Source organism: Capra hircus, chromosome 1, assembly GCF_001704415.2.
Source record: "Capra hircus breed San Clemente chromosome 1, ASM170441v1, whole genome shotgun sequence".
Lineage (NCBI taxonomy): Eukaryota > Metazoa > Chordata > Mammalia > Artiodactyla > Bovidae > Capra > Capra hircus.
This window is the reverse complement of record NC_030808.1, coordinates 57,134,631-57,158,175: the sequence shown is the minus strand read 5'-3', so window position 1 is coordinate 57,158,175 and position 23,545 is coordinate 57,134,631. Positions and strand designations below refer to the sequence as shown.

At 41.6% G+C, this 23,545-nt stretch overlaps 1 protein-coding gene across 1 annotated transcript in view; it reads left to right on the top strand.

Annotated features, from left to right (window-relative positions):
- The window catches only part of CCDC80 (coiled-coil domain containing 80), a 35,069-nt gene continuing 12,258 nt past the window's right edge, over positions 735-23,545 (top strand). Inside the window, exons 1-4 of the mRNA XM_018065994.1 lie at positions 735-1,676; positions 2,086-3,968; positions 11,866-12,022; positions 22,254-22,390. Of these exons, the coding sequence (XP_017921483.1) occupies positions 2,097-3,968; positions 11,866-12,022; positions 22,254-22,390 (2,166 nt within the window). The 5' untranslated portion in view covers positions 735-1,676; positions 2,086-2,096. The remainder of the gene's footprint in view (positions 1,677-2,085; positions 3,969-11,865; positions 12,023-22,253; positions 22,391-23,545) is intronic.

Below are 23,545 nucleotides of genomic sequence, written 5' to 3'. Positions count from 1 at the left end.
TTAACATGATCTAGCTTACAAGGGGCCTCCTGAAAACACTGACTTGCCACTGCCTGGGGCAGTTAATACTGACTGAATGCACTTGGAGAGGCTGGAAGAAATATCTGTGTAACCCAAGGCACCTTCCCTCCCTGCTAAAAGCTGATTCCTCATGGCAAATCTGTGAGGTGGATCCACAGAGCTGCTTCAGTATCTCCGATATAGCTATTTCTAAGGACTGTTTAAAGCCCTCTGGATACTGGAAGCCTCTGGAGTGCAAGATATTGCAACACACAGACACACACACACACATACGTACACTTGTGCCCTCTGAGGAAGCTCTTAGCCTACCACAACCAGATCTCAGAATTGGAGGTCATAGTGGCCTTTCCCTGTGTAATGGCTGACCACAATCTCAGGGGAACAGCAGCCATTGCTTGCATTTCTAACCTTTTACCAGCTTCCTTTCATGCCAAGGAGAAACTAGGAATAAGAATACAGTAATATGATCCCCAATTAGCATAAAATAAAAACAACCCAGCCATGTTTTCCATCGGCATTTCCAACCTCAAATTAAACACATGAAGCAGGGAGAAAGAGATAAAAATACATTCATAGAACTATAAATATATATATATACTGTCTGTGTATGTACAGCCAAGCACCCTGACCCAAATGACTATCTGTCTCTAGGAAAATCAAGCAGTCAGATGTAGAAATCTGAGAATTTTCCCTTTCCCAAGCACAGTGTGTGTACAGACAGGAAGGGACAGTGTCCTGATGACTCAGTAGGGAAGGGGTTAAGTCCTCAGCCATCCTGTTCCAAAGTGATTTATGATGATGTGCAGTGTTTCAACACCCCCACCCAAAGAACAGCCCCTTCTCTCCCTCCCAGTCCAGGCTCACCGCTCACCATGCTGAAATGGGAAGGAGGCGGTGTTTTGCTGATCTGTTAAATTCTTAGTGAAGTTTCCTTGATTTCCAGTGGCTGCTGTTGTTTGAGTTTGGTTTGGATCAAAACTGAGGTTGTCCTGGCATTTCTGGGACTGAATCCAGGCAAGAGGAAGAAGAAAAAGGAGAAGGAAGAGAGGAAGGAAAAGGTGGGAAGAAATAAAGGGAGGAGAGAAGCATAAGGAAAAGAAAAAAGTCCTTTTCAACATCACATTCCTGTGTTTTCCCTCAGCCTGGAAAACATATTAATCCCAGTGCTTTTACGCTCGGAAACAAAGAGACTAAGCCAGACTGTGGGGGAAAGGGTGATAAGAAGGATCCTGGAACTCGAAAAAGAGAAAGAGCGAGATTTAGAAATAGCTGAGACTCCACTTTAAGGGGCGTCCAGTGCTGTCGGCCGGCCGGGGGGGATTGGCATTCGCAGACACACCGCCCGAGCAGAAGCTGCAGACAAATGGAGATGCGAAGACTTAAAAGGACAGCTCCTTTCACTTCATTCTACTTGTCAAGAAGGTAAAAAAGCACAGCCAGAAAGAAAAAGAAGAAAGTTCAGCCCTCAGGACCGGACAGGCGGTGGTCTGTGTGCGGCTCTGGGAGCTGGGGCTGCAGCACACCCCTTTGTATCGGCCAGCCTTGCAAAGGAGAAGGAGAATTGGGAGGAAAAGTATTTCGTCTAGGAACTGTCCTGGGAGCACACTTCAGATTGCTTTTTAAAACCTCTGCATTCCATCTCCATGAGCCACTATGTAAGTGTGTAATCCTGCCTGTCTTTACTGTATTTGTTTGTTTCTTTGTCATTTATTTGAAGAAATGAAATAGGAATGTTGTCATAATTAATATGCTCAGTGTGCATTTTCTCTGGAGTATCAGACAGTTGAAACAGTGCAAGCATGCTGAATGGGGAACTGAGTTGAGTTTCCTGCTTAATGTAACTGTCTCTGCTAAGCACTGACAAATTACAGGGACTTAAAAGCAACAGGATCTCATCCGATTTTCCATTCTCTGACCTCCCTCCTTCTTCTCCAACCACCCCTTCCCCCTCTCCTTGGCCAAGATAGAAAAGATAATGCCCAGCTCTGTTTGCAATTAAATGATTTTCTTTCTTTTTTTTCTCTGCCCTCCCCTTTCTGTTTTGACCCTGCTGTCTCCCCAAAGAGGACTGCACAATGACATGGAGAATGGGACCCAGTTTTACTATGCTGCTGGCACTGTGGCTGGTGTGTGGATCAGAACCCCACGGGCAGACCATGAATAGAGGGAGCCGCGGAGGGCAGAAAGTGCCTCTGGTTTCCGCCGTCAACAGAAGGCCAGCTCGGTTACTGAGGCACACAGGGAGGTCTCAGGGAATTGAGAGAACCACTCTGGAAGAACCAAACCTTCAGCCTCTCCAAAGAAGGAGGAGCATACCGGTATTGAGAGTAGCTCATGCCACCGCGCCGCCAGCCTCGCTGGGCATCCGTGGGGCCCCAGTGAGAACTCAGCAGAGCCCAGCAGCTCGGAGCTCTCCCCGTGAGATGGTCCGAGATGAGGGGTCCTTAGCTCGGTCAAGAATGTTGCGCTTCCCCTCTGGGTCCAGCTCTCCCAACATCCTTGCCAGCTTTGCAGGGAAAAACAGGGTATGGGTCATCTCGGCCCCACATGCCTCGGACGGCTACTACCGGCTCATGATGAGCCTGCTGAAGGACGACGTGTATTGTGAGCTGGCTGAGAGGCACATCCAGCAGATCGTGCTGTTCCACCAGGCAGGCGAGGAAGGAGGCAAGGTGCGAAGGATCACCAGTGAGGGCCGCGTCCTGGAGCAGCCCTTGGACCCCAGCCTCATCCCAAAGCTGATGAGCTTCTTGAAGCTGGAGAAGGGCAAATTCGGCATGGTGCTGTTGAAGAAGACACTGCAGGTGGAGGAACGCTACCCTTACCCGGTCAGGTTGGAGGCCATGTATGAAATCATCGACCAGGGACCCATCCGCAGGATAGAGAAGATCAGGCAGAAGGGTTTTGTGCAAAAATGTAAGGCCTCTGGAGTTGAGGGCCAAGTGGTGGAGGAGGGGAATAATGGTGGAGAGGCAGGAAGGCCAGGCCTGAGCAGTGAGAAGAGGAAAGAGGAGCAGAGGAGAGCGCAAGTGCCACCCACCAGAGAGAGTCGGGTGAAGGTGGTGAGAAAACCGGCCACCACTGCTCCTCCCCCCGCTCCTCCAACCCCACGGGCCACCACACTGCCTCCAGCTCCGGTCACAACAGTGACACGGGCCACCTCTCGGGTGGTGACGGTAGCTGCAAGACCCACAACCACCACGGCCTTTCCGACCACCCAGAGGCCCTGGACCCCCCGAGTGCACCTTTCCTCGGCCCCCCACAGGCCCCCGGCAACAGCCGAGGTGACCACTGCCAAGGGGCCGGTGGCCTCCGAGAATCTCTACCCTCCGCCCAGGAAGGAGCAGCCCAGGGAGAGGCCGCCGACCACTAGGAGGCCCAGCAAGGCCACCAGCTTCGAGGTCTTCACAGCTGCCCCTTCCATCGCCATCTCCGAGCCCAGCACCAGGGCCGGCGCGGGCCGTTTCCGGGACAACCGCACAGACAGGCGGGAGCATGGCCCCCGGGACCCCAATGTGGTGCCAGGTCCTCACAAGCCAGCAAAGGGGAAACCTCCCAAAAAGAAAGCCCAGGACAAAATTCTTAGCAATGAGTATGACCTCAGCCGGCCGACCACCTCTCAGCTGGAGGAGGAGTTGCAGGGGGGAAATATGCCCCCCCAAAAGGCGAAGGAGTCTAAAAAGCACGAAAAGCTTGAGAAACCCGAGAAGGAGAAGAAAAAAAAGGTGAAGAGTGAGAAAGCAGACAAGTTACTCAAGAGTGAAAAGCAAGTGAAGAAGGACAAGGCTGAGAAAAAGAGCAGGCAGGAGAAAGAGAAGAACAAGAAGAAAAAGGTGGGGAGGACAGAGCAGGATGGCCACCTGAAACCCGCAAAACCCTTCATTCAGAATCCCAGGAAGTCGGTGACCGACCTACTGGGGCCCTTTGAAGGCAAACGAAGGCTGCTTGTAAGTAATCTTCTCCTTGGTATTGTTCTGTAGGCTGTGGCAGTGTTAGGACTTGGAGTGTTATTTTTCTAAAATCACATTATTGGATAGCAGGCTATGGCTAAACAGGTAATCTGTCAGGAAGATCAGGAGGTTTGTCAAAGAAGGACAGCCAGGCCAGTAGCTCCTTTTGACTTAGATATTCTATGAACCTCTATCCACACAGACCCATGGCCCTAAGCAGTCAGTGACTGGGGGATCTTAGCCACGAGCCCAAGAAAGCACTCAGCTTCTTCTGTGCTCAACTTCTTCCAAACCCACCAGACCCATCCCCCACTATGGCTCTCTTCCACAAGAGGGTTCTAAATACAACTCCCTTCTGCCAAGTTCAAAGAAGAATAAAAGAATTAATAAAATGGAATGCATTGATGGCAGTCAAAATTTAGGAAAAGGATTTCTTTCTGCATGAGCTTAAAAACTAGAAGCATGTGCATGGGAAAATCGCAGGTCTATATCAACAGTTAGGTCTATACCAACAATTGGGAGACTTAAAGGGGGAAAGTGTGGCAGCCTGGTTGGGGAGTGGGTATGACTGGTAGTGGGGAAGGGTCCTTATTTGTCTGGCCCCACAAATATATTTTTTAAACCAGCTAGCTGAAATTTTTTCTCCCAAAGCCTGCCTCCCCCACAACTGCCCAACTACTAGTAAGAAGCAAAATGAACAAAGTGTGGAAGCTGGGTTAATTGCTCCATTTTCTGATCCCTTAGAGGCATATCTGAATTTGGAGTCAAGAAGTCATGTCAGTTTCTCCTGGGCCTCTAGAACGTGTGTGTGTGTGTGTGAAAAAGGAGACATGCAGTCCTATTTCTACGCTGCCTGTGGTTCTGAGTGCCCTGGGTACTGAGCAAGTCCCAGGTCCGTCTCAGTAACTCTTTTGGCCGTTCCTTGCCACCATCCAAAGAATGACACCAGAGTCTAGTCAGGCCCAAGAGGGCTTTGGGCAAGAATAAACATCATCTTAAAGGTATGGGAAATTTTCATCATTGATGGGAATGATTCATCTTTTCTCAGTGTCTCCTTGCTCTTATTTTAGTGCCCTTCCAAGATTTTGCTCCTAGCTTCTTAATGCTGCATTTTAATCCAGGATGACTAGGAGAAAAAGGGCATGATGTGGTTAATTCAGAGAAATAGATCTGTAAGTTAATGCTGGGTAACCTGAGTCGGGAATAATTCAGCTAGCTGCCTGAGAGGGAGCTGTCTCATGTGAGGACACCATCTGTCCTGCTGCAGACACAAGGTGACTCCATGCCCTGCATTCCCAATGCCAAAAGAGATAGATGCTCATTTCTCAAAGCATCTCTTAGAGAGTCTTTTCATTTTTCTAACTAAATTTGGATTAATGATCTGAGCGAAGTGACTCTGGTGCCCATTTATCTTTTAGGGGTTTCAAAAAGTTCAATGTGCTCACTTTGAAATGTTAGTCAGAGCAGAATCCCTTGTGAGAGTTATCGTGGATGGGGCATGTCCCCAAATTCTCTTAGCTGTTCCATCTAGTATATCTTTGTAATAGAACAAAACTTAAATTTTGATTGATTCTACAGATTCATGTGTGTGTGTGTATGTCTTGTTATATATATTTTGTATGTTGGTACTCGTTTCTAACCAGAGCCTTAAAGTAACTCTATAAACTTAGGTTAACAGAAGATAGGCTATTAGAGTAGTTTAACAACTATTTGGTTATTGCCAGAGTACGCAGATTTAAGTGGGAATGTTCCAGCCCAAACCAGAAGAATCACTGATTTTAGAGTAGAATTCTACCTAGTACAGAACTTTTGGAGGCAAACTGCTGTCTTTGGGGTATGGGAAATCATCAGTAGCATTTTCTGTTGCTCTCTTTCTGAGTACCTGGAACTTTGTCTGGCATGGTCAGGTTTTAACCAGGGGGGGAATAATCATGGGTAAAATGTCAGGATTGTAATTGTGCACCCATCTGGCAAATACTTCCGCTGCCTGTAGCTCATGAGTCAGAAGAAAGGGGTTTTCATACTATATCCCTGATATTAGTCATGCCTTTCATTTCTTTCCACTCCCTTAGTCAGGGATTTGAAAGCCCGGCTGGGTCTTTTCTGCTTTTAACAGTATCCCTGATCATAAATTTCTAGCGAATGAAAATTCAGACAACAGCTTCTGCTGATGTCATGTGAGGCAAAACAGAAACCAGCTGGGCTTGCTCATGGCAGTGTTGCTCTTTGGGGTTGGACCAAGATCTAGGATTGTTATTAGAAAGAAAATACCAACAGGAGGCATTTTAGCCTTGCATTTCAGTCCCATGTGTGCCTGGCTGACGGTCATATCAGAACTGTGTTCTCTGAAGAGCTAATAATGTCAAAAAATAAAAATGGATTAGAAAAGACATTATAAAATAAATGCAATGGAAAGTTGAAAGATGGAGAGAAGTCTTTAACCAGACAGAGAGGAGACCAGTGTCTGGGAGAAATATTTTGCTGGTACCGCTTATCTCTTTTCCATTCATTTTTCCTGTCAAACATGGCTGATATTATTCAGGAAGTTTCAGTGATTTAATTAATATTCATTAAGGCACAGCAGCTTCCAAGCTATTAAAGTACAGATGACAACATAGCCCTCCCAACTGGCCTCAACCTAACCCAGTTTACTCAAACTGAAGTGAGATTTGCATCCAAGAAATTATGCAGGCCTTTTAGATTCTCTTTCCAGATTTTCAGTAACCTGGTGCTCAGTGACAATAACCTAGTCCTTTGCATTTATTTATATCCTTCTTTCATACTTAACTACTTAGAGAAACACTGGCAGTGATGGTACAGCTTATAGTTGGATGAATAGCATCCTAGTGGTCTTCAGAGGAGCTACAGGTAGAGTTAGGTCAGAGGTCACACCTCCTAACCTTCTGTCTCTCAGCCTGTCAATCAAAAGGGGCACATCCTGCAAAGTGCTTTGCTGAGACTATGGATTAATTTTCACAACAATCCCATGAGGAAGGACTAATTAACTCCATTTACAGAAGTTTAGACAGATTGAGAAGGTTCCCAAGGTGTGTAGCCAATCAATACATGACAAAGCCAGAATTAAAACTGAGATATGTTTGAGTTTAAACTCAGGGTCAATCACTTCCCCGTTCTGCCTTCCCAGGGATGTGAGCTTACTGTGGGCTTGTGCCATAAAGGGAACCAGAAACTGAGAAATGAACCTGTTAGTAATACAAGTGTTTTAAAATTCCTTTTCAATCTTGAATTACTCAGAAAAACAGTAAGATATACCAATTGTCAACATTTTGTGCTGAGCACCAATGTAGAATTTCTGCCTTTAATACTCAGCTAGTTCTTTGTACCTCAACTCACTGGCTTTCCACCTAGTCAAGTGGAGAACAATAGATTGAATCCCAGTTAATCTAATCCCTCAGACTGATTGATGCTGGTCTGGGGATGACAAAATTGAGAATATGGATGAGTCTTTTATCATGGAAACATTGGAATACGTAGGGTATAGCTGAAAAGTCATCATGCTGTTCTCTGTGCCCATGGACCTGTTTGTCAATGAACAAGAAGCCTCATCACACTGAAATACATAGATTCAAGTTCAAGGTTAAGTATTCTTTGGAGATTGGATCTCCCGTAATTCAAGTATGTTAGTACTTTTAACCTTACTACAGAAATTTGGATATTGGGACAATAATCTACTTACTTGATTTAATTTTAGAAAAGAATATAAACCTCCTATTTTCTGAGGCAGACTACCAGCTGGAATGCCTTTTCTTAGAATCCTGTAAGAGTCTAATGTTTTGAGTTTAACACAGTACTTGGAGTAAACTGACTTAAAATATCCTCCCCCCAGCGTCTTCCCATTCCCATTTGCACCCTTTGCTTATGCAAACTAGCTTCCTTATAGCCTGAGGCTCCTTGTGCCAACATGCCAGTTGGAAAGTTGGAACAGAAACATAAGAAAGAACAACACAATTCTAGCTTCACGATACATGCTCTGATTTATCACCACCAGACTAGAAAGAGGCCAAGTGCCAGACAATAATGTTTACTGGGAAGTTCTGTGCTAAGTCTCTTCAGTCTTCTAAAATGCTCTTTTTAAAAAGAGACTGGAAATGGTTACCATTTTAAACTCTGTTTGAAGTACTGCCATGCTAGAAAATGAATGGGACATAGATGTCAAGTACACAGGGAAAGAGTCACTGAAATATGTTCAGATGATCAGCCGCCTTCATTTTGCAGCACTTTCTGTGCTGCAAACTCAAAAAGCAGATTTAATGTAAAGGAGAGTGTCTTTACCAATGGTCTGTGGGCTGCATCTAGCAGGGAACCACACCTCCAGCAGGAGAGATTGATGTAACCTGAGGAGCCTTGTGCTCCTACTACCTACTAGGCAGTAGTGGGGCTGGGGCTTCAGTGCCTTGATGAATTGACACTCTAGTTACAGAGATGTGACATAAACATAAAACAAAATGGTAAATCAAGGAAATACATAAATTCCAGGTGAGCCATGCACATAATAAGAACAGTAATTAAAAGGAGAAAGTGATCGTTGTGGAATAGATGAGACTTTAAGGAAGATGCTGCATTTGAAGAATGACTCAGATTCTGATAAGGTGGAAGGGAGGGGAGGAGATTCTGGGTGAGAAGGGTGACATGGGTGAAGGTAAAGGAAGGAATGTGAGTGAATTCTTCAAAGGCAGCATACATCTATGATGCTTTGGTGTACATAGCCTGTATATATTTTTATGTAATATATATACTAATATGTATGCTTGATTCTCACTATTTTATGAGTTCGTAGGGAAGTTGTTCCAAAGATGAGAAAACCAAGGTTTAGAAGGTTAAAAGGCTTTGTTGAGGCTACAGAGTAGCCAGGGGTTGAACTAGGACAAAAATGCAGATCTTCGGATTTTGACTACCGTCACCCTTTCTCTCTGCTACTCAGATTCCTCTCATTTCATAATTTAGGCCACAGTCCAGTTACAGGGTGAAGAGGTCACTTAAGGGAGGAATAGGAGGAAAGTTTAGCAAGAGAGAGCCTGAGGCCAGGTTGTGGAGGGCTAGAATCTAGGAAGTGAGTCATGCTAAATGAATGTCACCTCCCAGGTGGGTTAAGGCTTCCCTGGGCAAAGGGCCTGAGGTGAAAGTAAACATCAGAGCCCTCTGCTTATTTAAGTGCAGTCCCCACTGGGTATCCACAGTCTAAGGCTACTGTGTTCAGAGATACATGGGAGAAGCTGCCTGGCAGGATATGATTGTATATTCTCTGAAATTCTCGGTTATGCACAAGGGGAAGAAAGAGAGCAGAAGGGGCTTTGAGAACTCTTAAAATCCTGTCATAGCATGATCTGTCCATGGACTGCAAGGGTCCATGAATGGAATGGAGTCTATGCATGGATCTGAAGTTTCAGAGCCAGGGAGTTATCAATCATCTAGCATATATTCTAAATATGAGACTATCCTTCCTTTGGGGCTTCCCTGGTGGCTCAGACAGTGAAGAATCTGCCTGCAGTGCCGGAGACTGGGTTCAAAGCCTGGGTTGGTAAGATCCCCTGGAGAAGGGCATGGCCGCCCACTCCAGTATTCTTGCCTGCAGAATTCCGTGAAAAGAGGAGCCTGGTGGACTACAGCCATGGGGTCTCAAAGAATCTGGCAGAACTGAGCGACTAACACTTTAACTTTCTTTCAGCCTTCCTTTAGGTCAGGGAGTCAAAAATCATTACCAGGACATGTTACTTTCAATTTTTTTTTTTAAACTATTTTGTGTTCTCACTTAAACAGTCATTTTATGTATTTCAAAATAGTGTATCTGTGAGCAAAGAAAAGCCAAAAAGAAAAGACTGAAATATACCAACTGAAAACAAAACACCTGGATGTGGACCTCCATCAAAACATAAAGAAATATTTTCAAATGCCATGTAGCTAATTAAAAAACTAACAAAGCAAAAATACCATCACTGTATCTTTCTACAGCCTCCTTAAATCTTTTTTAAGGCTAAGTGTGAATCAATGAAAAATTAAGGGAAATTTTATTATTTTTCCTCTTGGGGAATTGTATTTCTAAACCAAGCATTTCCTACCCACCCTGTCCATCTGAAGAGGTTCATAAACACAAAATCAAAAATAGATGAAATCATGTCTTGTTAAAATAAATAACAATCTGAGAAAACATAAACAAAAGCTTCATCGTGGAAAAATCTTTGTTAATGTTCTACTCAAAAGCTATTGAATTCATTTTGATTTCCATGAAGGATAGTATTTTTGTCAAGCACAGATAATTCTTCGAAGGGAACGCCTGCAGGCCACAATAAATACATTTCAGACAGAGCAAAATAAACAGCAAAACGAGCTGGGACTAGATTTATTACTATCTTGATAAAGTATTTGATAAAGAGTTTAACAACATGGTGAGTTCCCTTCTGCAAAATGCCAAGCTAATAGCCACAAACGTCAGGAATATTTTGTAAGGTTAGATGGGACTAACTTTTTTTAAGTAGAAAAGTGCTTGATAAATTGGTCAAATGAAAGGAAGTGTATAGATGGGGGAACTCTCTGGTGGTCCAGTTCAGTCCCTGGTCTAGAGGCTGGCCTCTGAGCTAATGAGAAGCCTGCATAGGGTGACTAAACTGTGTTTTTTGCAGACATCAGCCGATCAAGCTGTTTAGGGTCAGAGAGATCAAAAAAATCTAGTCATCATCAGAATCAAATTTCATGTCCTTCCACCTCAGAGCAAACAGCACATGCCCACACATTTGTCAGATGTGCTACACAATCCTGGTTTCTGCTCAAGAAGAAGCTAATAAAATTGGAGAAGACTCAGGAAAAGGCAACAAAAATAATCACCATAGTAGAAAGGCTTTTATATCTGGCTAGATTACAACATTGAGGCATTCTTAGGGAGAGAGTTCAAGAGGAACCTTGAAAAATAAGAGTATCCTCATTTTATCCAAAATAGTGAAGTCTGTGTTTTCCCACATAGCTGGTGACCAAAGCATCTCTTTTTATTGCTCTGTCTTCTGAAGTCAGGGGGTCAAATTGAGTGAGAGACACAGGAGCTAGGTGAAAAACGCCAGGTTTGGATTGGAAAGAATGCTGAACAGAAAGAGAAAAATTCATCCTGTTGGAGGGTTTCAGCATCACAGACATCCACCAGGAGCTCTGTGCAGGCCCAGTGTGACAATAATTATGTTTGGAGACAGAACTGGGCCAAAGAGCCATTCTAAAAATTCTCTGAATTTTACCTAATGAAAATTCTAAGCCGTGGAATGTTTCATAGTGCCCAAGACCTGGCTATGAAACTCTGCCCTGTAAGATGTGAAATAATAGTGATAGCCACTGAATTCATGAGTGTCTGAGCAGCCAATTAAGGTAATGAAGATCAAAATAAAGGGAGAGAGATAGCATTTATTGGACAATTATTGCATGCTAAGTGTCATGTAATGCTTACAACAAACAGCCTTGTGAAAGAAGTATTCCTGTGCAGAGTTCATAAATGAGAAAACCAAGACACGTGGAGACTGATAATGAAGGCAGATGATAGTGGAAGTGAGTAGAAACTCTAAACTGTCTGGAATCATTTTTTTTTAAAGGCCTTCCAAATGGTCTCTTTTGGCTTTAATTATGCTAACTATCCAACAAAACGATCCAGTTTAGGTGTCAGTCTAGTTTAGGAAGGGCAACCTACTCCAGTATTCTTGCCTGGAGAATTCCATGGACACAGGAGCTTGGTGGGCTACAGTCCGTAGGGTCACAAAGAGTCGAGCATGATTGAGCGACTAACACACACATCCTGTCAGTCACCATCAGTCCTCTGTTCTAGATCATCCCTTTGACATTTCCCTCAGTGTGAAACTATCACTGTGAGTTAATTTTTTTGCTTGCTTTTACCCTCCTCCAGCTGATCACTGCTCCCAAGGCTGAAAACAGCATGTATGTGCAGCAGCGAGATGAGTATCTGGAAAGTTTCTGCAAGATGGCCACCAGGAAAGTCTCCGTGATCACCATCTTTGGTCCTGTCAGCAACAGCACCATGAAAATTGACCACTTCCAGCTAGGTTCTCTGAAACAATTTAATGATTATATTACTGCTTTTCTCTTAGCTAAGGTGGGGCATACCTTATGGGAGAGGTCGGTGGGGAATCAAAAGGAAAATTGGGGTTTCCAGAGGGCTATTTGCTTGTGGGAACAAAGGTCAGTCTGCCTAACTACTTATATAACTGTCCTGGATGGTTCTGGCTTAAGTTTTGAACACTAAAATGAAAAATATGCAAACAGTCTACAGTTTGAAAGTCAGTAAGATGGAGGAAAAGGAGAGAAGTAATTCAGTGGGGCAGAGTGGGGGAGGTATTCTGATAAAGAATAGCCAGAGAGATATTCTGACACTTTCTTCTGTATCCTGAGTCTTCTTGCCTGTGAGCAGCACCATCTGATCCTCCTTCAGCCTCTATGCTGTAGGTAACTCCCTCATAAATGGGTCCCGCACACCCTTCGGAGTCCTTGACTCTGGCCAGGCTTGGGGAGAGTGAGCGGGGGCTGAGAGAAGCTGTGAAACTAAATGAAAAGTCAGTGGAAATATGGACTGAATGGCGCCCACGTCCTTTTGGAAAGCAGAAGAATTTGGCTGAATGTAGAGTTTTCACAATTTTTCATATTAATGATGCATATGAGGCGTACAACTCAGTGTTGGGCAGCTAAGGTCTAACTCGCTGCGGTTCTCGTGGGAACATGGCAAATTTACTGTGAGTAGTTATGCCTCATGGTCAGAAGCCCCAGATCTGACCCACCCAGTGTCTTTTATAACTATTACATCTCTAGAGCTTTATTTAAAAACAAAATTCTTTCTTTCTTACACAATTTCTCTACTTTTGTTTACTGTTGTTTCAACTATAATGAAAATCCTTCTTGTGCCATTTGCATATCCTGGGTATTTTTCATAAAATATATTTTGTCTGAAAGCACATAAAGCATACTTTTTCCCATTAGTTAGCAATTTGTGAGGGAGTGGGGGGCCTTACTGCGGCATGTGGGAATCTTACTTCACCTACCAGGGATTGAACCCTTGCCCTGTCCTGTGGAAGTACAGAATCTTAACCATTAGATCACCAGGGAAGTCCCTCCATTAATTAACATTTAACGTCAGCATATATAACATGTTACTTCATGGATTTCTGTGTCACATACTCTTGGTGCTATGAACACATATCGTTGTAATTAAGTCATGATAATGTCAGTTGATTTTTAACATAGTCTAGCTTTCTAAATCATATATATATTTTTACTTTTGTAAAGACACTTAGCTTGAGATCTGTCCTCAACTAATTTTGAAGTGTGCAATACAGTATTGTTTACTATAGGTACAGCGTTGGCCAGCAGGTCTCCCTAATTTATTTGGGTATGAAGTTTCAGCTGTGCACTCTATTTTTATTAGCTCATTTTTCCCTGAGCTAGTTCAAAAGGAAAATAAATAGCATCTTTTCCAATGTCTTAGGACCCCCTGGTGACTCAGATGGTAAAGAGTCTGCCTGCAGTGCAGGAGACCTGGGTTCTGTCCCTGGATCAGGAAGATCCCCTGGAGAAGGAAATGGCAACCCACTCCAGGATTCTTACCTGGAGAATCCCATGGATGGAGGAGCCTGGCAGGCTATAGTCCATGGGGTCACAAAGAGTTGGACACGACTGAGCAGCTTCACTTTTCCAATGTCTTAACATAAGTCATTAGTGGAGCAGTGATTGATTTGTGGACATTTATTTCTTACAATGCATATGTTTTTCAAGGAGAACAAAAAGAGAGTGTCCTTACCAACAACAACCAATAGTCATACATGCAAAAGACACAAAAGAGGTTCTAGGGTCAAAGAGGTTCAAATCCACAGTCACAATGTATTTGCATGTAACCTTGAGCAAGTTACTTCCTAAGTCTCAGCTTAGAACATGGTTATATGCATTTCATAGGTGACGATGAGGATTTAATGCTGTTACTGTGGTCAATGAGTTGTCAGAGGGCCTAGAGCACTATAATTGAAAAATACTTGTAATTGCTTTCTGCTTGTTAACAAGGAATCCTCACAGCTGCTCCTCAGGGTCAGGCTGCATTAATCCTGTCAGTGACAAAACTGAAGCCGGAGAGACTAATACTGCAAAGCCATATATTTGGTGCTTAACTGGGAGTCAACCTTTGGCTTCCAGTCTTGTCAAATAGCAGGAGCCAGTGAGCTTGATTATAATCCAGATGTCTTGAGAGGAAGTAGGCATACAATCCAGTACAGAGACTTGCTGGCTGGTGATGAAAGCCATCCTCCACCAGGTGTTCCTGGTGTCAAATGTGTCACCCACCAACTCACACAAAGAATTCTCGTTCCTTATTTCAGAGAAGTTTGGAAAAATCATTATGTCTTCCACCTCGACCTGTGCATGGTCCTAACTGTTACAAACATCTGGTGCTGCCTTGGCAACGTGTTAGCATGAATCCTGCTGTCTTGTAGACATCTGGATTGAATATGAACTGTAGAGAATGAAGATTTCCTTTTCTGCCTTATTGGAAGTCAGGTATTGTGATTTGAGTGTTTGCCACTCATTGAATGGCAGCTTGGACATGATGTGAGGAGCCTTTGATTTTGTTCTTCATCTAATTCCTGGAAGGCCTGTCTCTCCTTGTGTCATGTCCCAGGTTACCCTTATGGGAAAGGCTGTAGTGCATTCAGCCAAGACTGGGAGTCAGCCATGAGAAAATAGACGCTGGCATGCGCCATGGTCTCAGTAAACCAATCTCCAGCCTTGACCGATTTTCAGTTGGAAATCTGTCAGATGGCCTTACTTTCCTTAAAAATAAATCAAGCACTCTCTACTCTTCCAGACTTTCACAGGGCCTTAAAAACAGAGGCCCACATCCAGCTACAGTGTGGGCTGTACTCACCAGCTGGTCCATCTTGCTAAATGTATTTTGAATTATAGGTGATGGACCTACAAACACCAGGAAGATTGAAGATTTCAGTCATTAGCCTAATGAAAGTTATTCATTCTTGAGCGAATTCCAGTGCAGAATAAGCTTATCCAGTTTTGGCAGTCCAGAGTATATTATACGTGAGGTTAAGAATGACCTAACATACACACACACACACACACACACACACACACACACACACACACATTAAAAATAAAGAAAAAAAATTAAAGATAAAAGATAGAGTGACCTAACACATAAAGGCATTCTTAATTGTCAGAGATATTTAAAATATCAATTTGAGATAGGAATATTGGTGTCTATGCTAAGAGGATGGATTATAGAGGAAGTTTGTCAGATGGGAAGGAGTTGCTGGCTAAAGGCATTTTATTACAGAATGAAAAGAGAAGAGAGATGAAAACATAGCGGGCATGAATATTTGTATATTTATATGCTTAGCAAAATATATAGGTGAAAAATAGTTTGACACTGGTATTGATCACTAAACTTTAAGAGCTAAAACATAGGACATTTTTTGGAGGGGAAGGCCATTTTTTGATAGCTTCTTCTGAAGGAAGGAAAAAAGGAAGGGGGAAAAGTTGGTGGGAGTGGAATGTGGCCACAAGGAGAGGCAGCACTGATTCCTGATTCATGAGTAGGGAATTCCTAGGTGAGTCTCTGGAGTAACTTTTATACCTGAGACTGATAGAATCCATTTCAGCCTAGAATACTCTGTCTTTGATCCTGTTGAGAATTGTCCTTTATGGACAACCTCACAACCGTCTGGATCCATAACAAGGCAGAAATGCTGCTTCCCCACAGAAGCATCTGAAAAATTGACCCTTTGTCCCAATTCCTCCCTTCTTCAGTGGTGACAATGCCTGGCAGCTGCCTTCTCTAGACCCTGCCACTCTGTGCTAGGAGACAAGGCTAGGCCTTGGTGTCCCTCTCTGTTTATTCAGGTTTTGATTATCACCCTGTCCCCTAACTTGTGTGATCACCCATTGCACTGCCTCTAACATCAAGCTTATCGCTGTCAAGATCAACCCTGACAAACAAGGGGTTAAAAGTACCTGATAAGTCAAGTGTGTAAAACAAGTGCTTGAAGAATGTGGTGAAGGACAAGCTCTTCTAGTTATAGTTATCACAGTATTGTATGTATCACAGAGTTTTGAAAAGGGAGTGGATTTAAAGGAGGAGCCTTGAAACTGAGTAGATTTTTTTGATAATGACTCTATCAAAAGTACTTTTTGTTTTTATTCAGGTTTTTAAACAAATGGTACATTTTTTGGATTCCAAAGTCAACACTATATAAAAAGGCATTAACAGACAAGCCTTACACCCATTCTTGACCCTTATTATTCTCTGCTCCCACAGTAATATTTATGATTCCATCTTGATCCATTTAATGGCTTCTTTATGCAAACACAAATCAATATAGACACCTATATTCCCCTTCTCTCTCTTTTTTAAACAGAAAAATGTTTTATTACCTTGAGTAGGAAAAATATTAAAAATATATATATATAGCTGATTTACAATGTTGTATTAGTTCCAGGTGTGTAGCGAAGTGATTTGTGTATATATAATTATAAACTCTTTTTCAGATTCTTTTCCGTTACAGATTATTACAGAACATTGAATACAGTTCCCTGTGCTGCACAGTAGTTCCTTATTCTTTTTCCTTTCTTTTTATACAAACAATCAGTTCAGTTCAGTCGCTCAGTCGTGTCCAACTCTTTGTGGCCCCACAGAAGCATCTGAAAAATTGACCCTTTGCCCCAAAGGGTCTGCAGCATGCCAGGCTTCCCTGTCCATCACCAGTTCCCAGAACTTGCTCAGACTCATGTCCATTGAGTTGGTGAGGCCATCCAACCATGTCATCCTCTGTCGTTTCCTTCTCCTCCTGCCTTCAATCTTGCCCAGCATCAGGGTCTTTTCTTATGAGTCAGTTCTTCACATCAGGTGACCAAAGTATTAGAGCTTCAACTTTAGCATCAGTGTTTTCAATGAATATTCAGTACTGATTTCCTTTAGGATTGACTGATCTCCTTGGAGTCCAAGGGACGCTCAAGAGTCTTCTCCAACACCACAGTTCAAAAGCATCAATTCCTCGGCACTCAGCTTTCTTTATGGTCCATCCATACATGACTACTGGAAAAACCATAGCTTTGACTAGACGGACCTTTGTTGGCAAAGTAATGTCTCTGCTTTTTAATATGCTGTCTAGGCTTGCCATAGCTTTTCTTCCAAGGAGCAAGTGTCTTTTAATTTCATGGCTGCAGTCACCATCTGCAGTGATTTTGGAGCCCAGGAAAATAAGGTCTGTCACTGTTTCCGTTATTTCCCCATCTATTTGCCATGAAGGGATGGGACCAGATGTCATGATTTTAATTTTTTCAAATGTTGAGTTTTAAGCCAACTTTTTCACTCTCCTCTTTCACTTTCATCAAGAGGCTCTTTAGTTCCTCTTTGCTTTCTGCCATAAGGGTAGTGTCATCTACATATCTGAGGTTTTTGAGATTTCTCTGGGCAATCTTGATTCCAGCTTGTGATTCTTCCAGCCTGGCATTTTGCCTTATGTACTTTGTATATAAGTTAAATAAACAGGTGACAATATACAGCCTTAACGTACTCCTCTCCCAATTTGGAACCAGTCTGTTACTCCATGTCCAGTTCTAACTGTTGATTCTTGACCTGCATACAGATTTCTCAGGAGACAGGTAAGGTGGTCTGGGATTCCCATCTCTTGAAGAATTTCCCACAATTTGTTATGATCCACACAATCAAAGACTTTAGCATAGTCAGTGAAGCAGAGTAGATGTTTTTCTGGAATTCTCTTGCTTTTTCTATGATCCAGCTGATATTGGTAATTTGATCTCTGGTACATATAATAGTATATTATATATCTGTTTTGCATTTTTTTTTCCACCTAAGTGTATTTCCTGGAGATCTTTTCTTATGAGTACATAGAGATCTTTCTCATTCTTTATTAAGCCATTCTGAGATTCTACTGTAGTTTATTTAACCACTCACTTTGTTGAGGAACATTTGGATTGCTTTCAGTATATTGTTATTATAAAAAATTTCAGAATTAACCTTGTACACATATCACTGTATGTATGCGGGCATTTCTTTACAATAGATTCTGGAAGTAAGATTGTTGGGTCAAATGGAAAGTATATCTAGCTTTGGTAGATATCACCAAATTTCTCTCCATGCAAGTTGTATGATATTGCAAAGCCACCAGAAATGTGTAAGAATGTCTATATCTTCAAACATCTTCAATAGAATGTATGATCAGACTTGTGAATGTTTTTAGCCAATGCTGTATGTGAAAAATGATATCTTAGTGTGGTATAGTATTGGGTTGCATTTCTCTTTTTATAAATGTGATTGAAGATTTTTTTCATATGTTTCAGGCAACTTTATATTTTGTTTTTAGTGTCCTTTGTTTATTTCTGTATTGAGTTGTTGGTCTTTTTAATCTCAATTTATAGGTATTCCTTATAAGATATTGACTCAGTTGGTGGGTGGAGTTCAGGAGTTTGTTTTAAAAGTGTTTCTCAGGTGATTCTGATTTGCAGTTAAATTTGGCCTAGAGCAGAAAGTTGAGTGGCAGAGAGAATGGAAGAGAAGTCTAGAAATGTAGATTGGCACCCAATTTTAGAGAATTTCAAATACCAGGAGAGAGAATTCAAACTTAATTTGGTAAATTAAGTGAAGTCACTAAAGATTTCTAAACATATTTTTCAAATAAATTTTAAATAACTTCTTATACTTCTTAGTAGTCAGTCTGTAGGACAGAAAACACCTGACAGGACACATTCTTCACGGATAAGACAAATTGTTCTTTCTAGGAACCAAATGCGAGCTTCAGCTTTGAGATCAGAAATGTCCAGGCTAGTCTCACATACCCATTCAGTTCAGTCACTCACTCATCCCACAACTGGGTGCTAGGCAGGGAAACAACTCACTCACAGAGTAAAACAGGAAGGAACAAGCGGATTGACAACAAAGTTAGTTAAATTTATCCATTATCAACTAAAAACAATTCAGCCTCTGCTGGAGTCTTTACCTCCAGATTTATCCAAAATGCAACCAAGAGATTTTTGGTCTATATTGACTTCTTGAATAGGATAATTATATTTTAAGTGCCTTATAAGTATATTTTATTTACATTGTGCATTACTTCAGGACAGGGTTTATTAAGGTCTGGTGGTGCAGCAAAGTCAGAATGCCAAAGGAAAATGGAATACATTACTCATTCATTACTCAAAAAGGAAATTGCACCACACCTCACAAGGTCATGGGAGGAACACCAAGTTTTGGTCAGGAAGCAGAAGCCAGAGTGAAGAGAGAGCCTAGACCATGCTTATTATTGGGGTTTCCATGGGAAACACAGATGAGCTGGGTGAACAGCTGGTTAGGCTTGGGGCTGCAGGATATTTCCTAATTGCCCGGTTCCTGACCCTGAGACAACTGATTGGTGCTCCTGGGGCCATGAGCCAGATAGATCTGGGTCCAAGGATTGTAATTTTAACATGCACTCCAGGTGTTCATGATGAAGGTATACAGTGAATCCTACTTTGAAAAACTGCCAGAGCAGATTTGGAGCTCCTGAAGCAAACAGAGAGCTGAAGTTGTCCCAGGACATTGGAAGAATGGCCTGAATATAGGGATGAGAAGGAGGAGGAGGAGAAACCATGGGTGTCACAGAGAGGCAGCAGTCACAGATGGAGGCTTTAGATACAATGCCTGGCATACAGTTGGTGTTTAATAAGTTGCCTTTGAAGCTGAATTTTTCTGCACTGTCATTGCTGTCTATAGTCAGACATGGAAAAACAAATGCATGAAGAAATTTACTACTACCTGAATTTAACCACTGACTTTTTGGAGCTGGAGTTCTTAAAGGGTGGGAAACTAGGCAAGTCCTTCATTTATAGGGCCAGTCCTCATCAGCACACAGCAGAGCTCACCCTTCCTGCTGGCCCTCCTCAAAAATCTTAGGTCCAGGGGCAGGTTGTGTGAAATGACCAAATCCCACAAAATGTGCTTGGATCTATGAATCATTTTAGCTGGATTGGGACCATGTGGACAATTTATAGGATGTATTCTAAGGAATGTTTGTTTTTAAGCCCTGCCACCCTTGACGAAGACTAGAGAGCTTCGGCAGAATCTGGATAAATTTAATAAGAAGTTCCAAATAAAAAAACAAAAATGAATGTACGTTGAGAATTAAAAATAGCAGTTCCTAGGTTCAAGATAAAATCTGATTTGTAAAGTGTTAAAATCAGAACATTAGTTGTTAAGGATGCTTACAAATCAGTTTTTTAATGATTTCCTTCATCATCATAATTCATATTAATATTATTAATCACAAAATAAAATATGCTCCTTGTTAAAATTTAAATAATATAGGCTCACATAAAGTAAACAGTCAAAGTTTCTTCCTCACCTCTTCTCACTCCCCAGAGACAACTATTATTATTAGCTCTATGTCCTTCTGGACTTTTTCCTATGTATATTCCCATATGGATGTGTTTTCTTTTGCTTTATTTTCTTTTAACCAAGAATAACATCATACTTTGGAGAAGGCAATGGCATCCCACTCTAGTACTCTTGCCTGGAAAATCCCATGGATGGAGGAGCCTGGTAGGCTGCAGTCCATGGGGTCGCAAAGAGTCGGACATGACTGAGCGACTTCAATTTCGCTTTTCACTTTCATGCATTGGAGGAGGAAATGGCAATCCACTCCAGTATTCTTGCCTGGAGAATCCCAGGGATGGGGGAGCCTGGTGGGCTGCCGTCTGTGGGGTCACACAGAGTCGGACACGACTGAAGTGACTTAGCAGCAGCAGCAGCAGCAGCAGCAACATCATACTTTGTATTTTATTCTTCAAGTTGCTATTTTTACTCAATAGATAAACTAAACAAAAACCAACAGCATGTTGATGTATGGCAAAACCAATACAGTATTGTAAAGTAAAATTTTTAAAAAAATAAATAAATAAATTTTAAAAAATTAAAAAAGAAACCAACAGCATGAAGAACCTAACAATTCTTTTAAATTAACATATTTTATTAATGATAGTATTCTTTCCCCTCTCATTATGATCTACTTGGGAGAATCAAGCTTCTTATTTATATACTTTCAACAATCTTAATCGAGTAAACCAAAGTAATACCTAAACTATAATTGCCCCCTTTATATCAATAAAAGCAGAATAGTCTGTGATACTTGGCTAGATTACCTTTGTAGCTACAAAATTGTGGTTTTTTTCTACTGTAGTGCTATTCATTGGGTAACAGTGTTGATAATAACCAATAAGTTTCCTTCTGTAATAGGTTTATTATTACATATTTGCTAAGTTTAATATTTGTAATTTTTTTAATACAGGGAATTATTCTACCAATGAAAATATTAATAGGGTTGAGGGAAGCATTGTAACCTGTATGGGAGGAAAGAAGTAAATAAGCCCTTCTATCATTTCAAAGTGTTTTCCAGGCATGGTATTAATAGTTTGTCATGTTCATACTTCCCATTAACCCAGTGGCACCTGCAGGAACCACTGTGAATTATAATAGTTTTCAGGGCTTGATATTTGAAAATATATATAACATTAAGAACTTCTAGAAATTCGGTAACATCTTACTTAACCTTGTATTCACTTACAAAATTTATTTTATGAAAAGCTTGATTTTTTGGAGTCAAATGACCAGATTTAAACATAGGCTTTTTATTTTTCTCTATGGCAGTGACTGGAGAATTCCATGGTCAGAGGAGCCTGGCTGGCTACAGTCCATGGGGTTACATAGAGTCGGACACGACCAAGTGACTAATATACACACACATAGCAATGACATAGTTTACTGTGTCCCAAAAAATGCTCTAATAAAAGGAAGGAACAGACACCAATTTTAGACTTAAATAAATAACTAAAACTAAAATAAAATTTTAAGTGAAATAAAGCTTAACCAAAGAATCTGGGTCTGTTTCCCTGGTAAGTCACAATAATGACTCATCCCAGGTTGAGTTGGCAATCTTCTTCCAGGAATGACTCAGTAGCTTCATTCTAATGTTGCTCCTTCTGATTCACTATAACCAGGGTGGGCAGAGATGGGGTTCAATCATCTTTGGAAGAGTGACTTTCAAAATGAGCTTATTTATTCGTTTGTTTCTATATTTGTTCACTTTGGAAACATTAGTTCAAACAAAGTACTCTTTGAATGTGTGCAACTAATGAAGGCAGTTCTAATTAACTCGGGATGGAGGCTCAGATCCTCCACGCTTTGGTTTCTGTTTTTGTCACATCCATATTTATTCACATTTCATTTGCCTTAAGACAATGAGAAACCTATGCGAGTCGTGGATGATGAGGACTTGGTAGACCAGCATCTCATCAGCGAGCTGAGGAAGGAGTATGGAATGACCTACAATGATTTCTTTATGGTGCTCACGGATGTGGACCTCAGAGTCAAGGTATGGGTTCCTGTTTGGGATGGTACAGTGCCATTCCTTAAGAGAGAAACTCATTTTGGGGGGATCAGTGAGTCTATTACACATACGACTGAGCACAAATTATTTCATAAATGGGAAAGTTTGGAAATGGTCCAAATAGTTACCACTGTTCTCTAGAATTTGTGGTCTATGGAAAATATTAAATTGGATGACCCCCCTGTAGCTCAGTTACTTGACTCAGACTAAATTCTTCTATAACATTAAAGTCATGAATTCACCAGACACTTTTTGAATAGCTATGATGTGTCAGACCCTGGTGAGAAAAAGTGAAGAGCGTTTAGCTTCTGTTTTGAGAAAACTCAGATTTAATATAGGCATAATTTGGAAGAACCCGGAAATTTATCTCCTGATTCAGCATGGGCAAGACGGTAGGGCTTTACACCTAATTTCTTCCTATGATAGGGACAAAAGTTCTGAACCATGAAAAATTATGCCATGTAGTCATAATAACAATAATAACTAACTTTATTGAGTTCTTTCATTATGCCAAGCACTCACCTCAAATGTTTACAATTCTTATCTCAAAACTCTAAGAGAAATAACAAGTATTATCTTTGTTTCAGAGAGGCCAGGAATCTAGAGTTGTTAAGTAACTTGCCTAACTTTACCCAATTAATGTTAGACTTCATATGCACACAGATTGGCTCCAGAGCCCATGCTTACATGAAAATCCTTAGGAAAAAGGCTGCCTGGGCTATTAGAGTACCTGGTTTAGCCTGAAGTATTTTTCTGGATCTGGAGAGAGATCCCTTCAATAATTCATTCTGCTTTTGTGTTTTGCCACCTCTAATGTGGAAGTTTGGACTAGATGATCCCTAAGGTGTCTGCCAGCTTACACATTTCATGATTTACTAAATTCCCATTCAGGGCACAGCTCCAAGCCATGTCCAGACTTCTCTCTCTAGCTTACGCTGATTACGCTCAGCCAGCTCCCAAATCCATTTCAGGTTGCTGTTCTAAGTCCAGACAGCTTTGAGGCAGGAAACTGAATTTCATTATCCTTAACTTAGATTTCCAAAATTTTTTCCTGAGAATACATTAGCAAACATTACCTAATTTTAAGTAATGCTCACTCAATAAAATAGTCCCTGGGAATCACAAAGAGTTTATATAGAT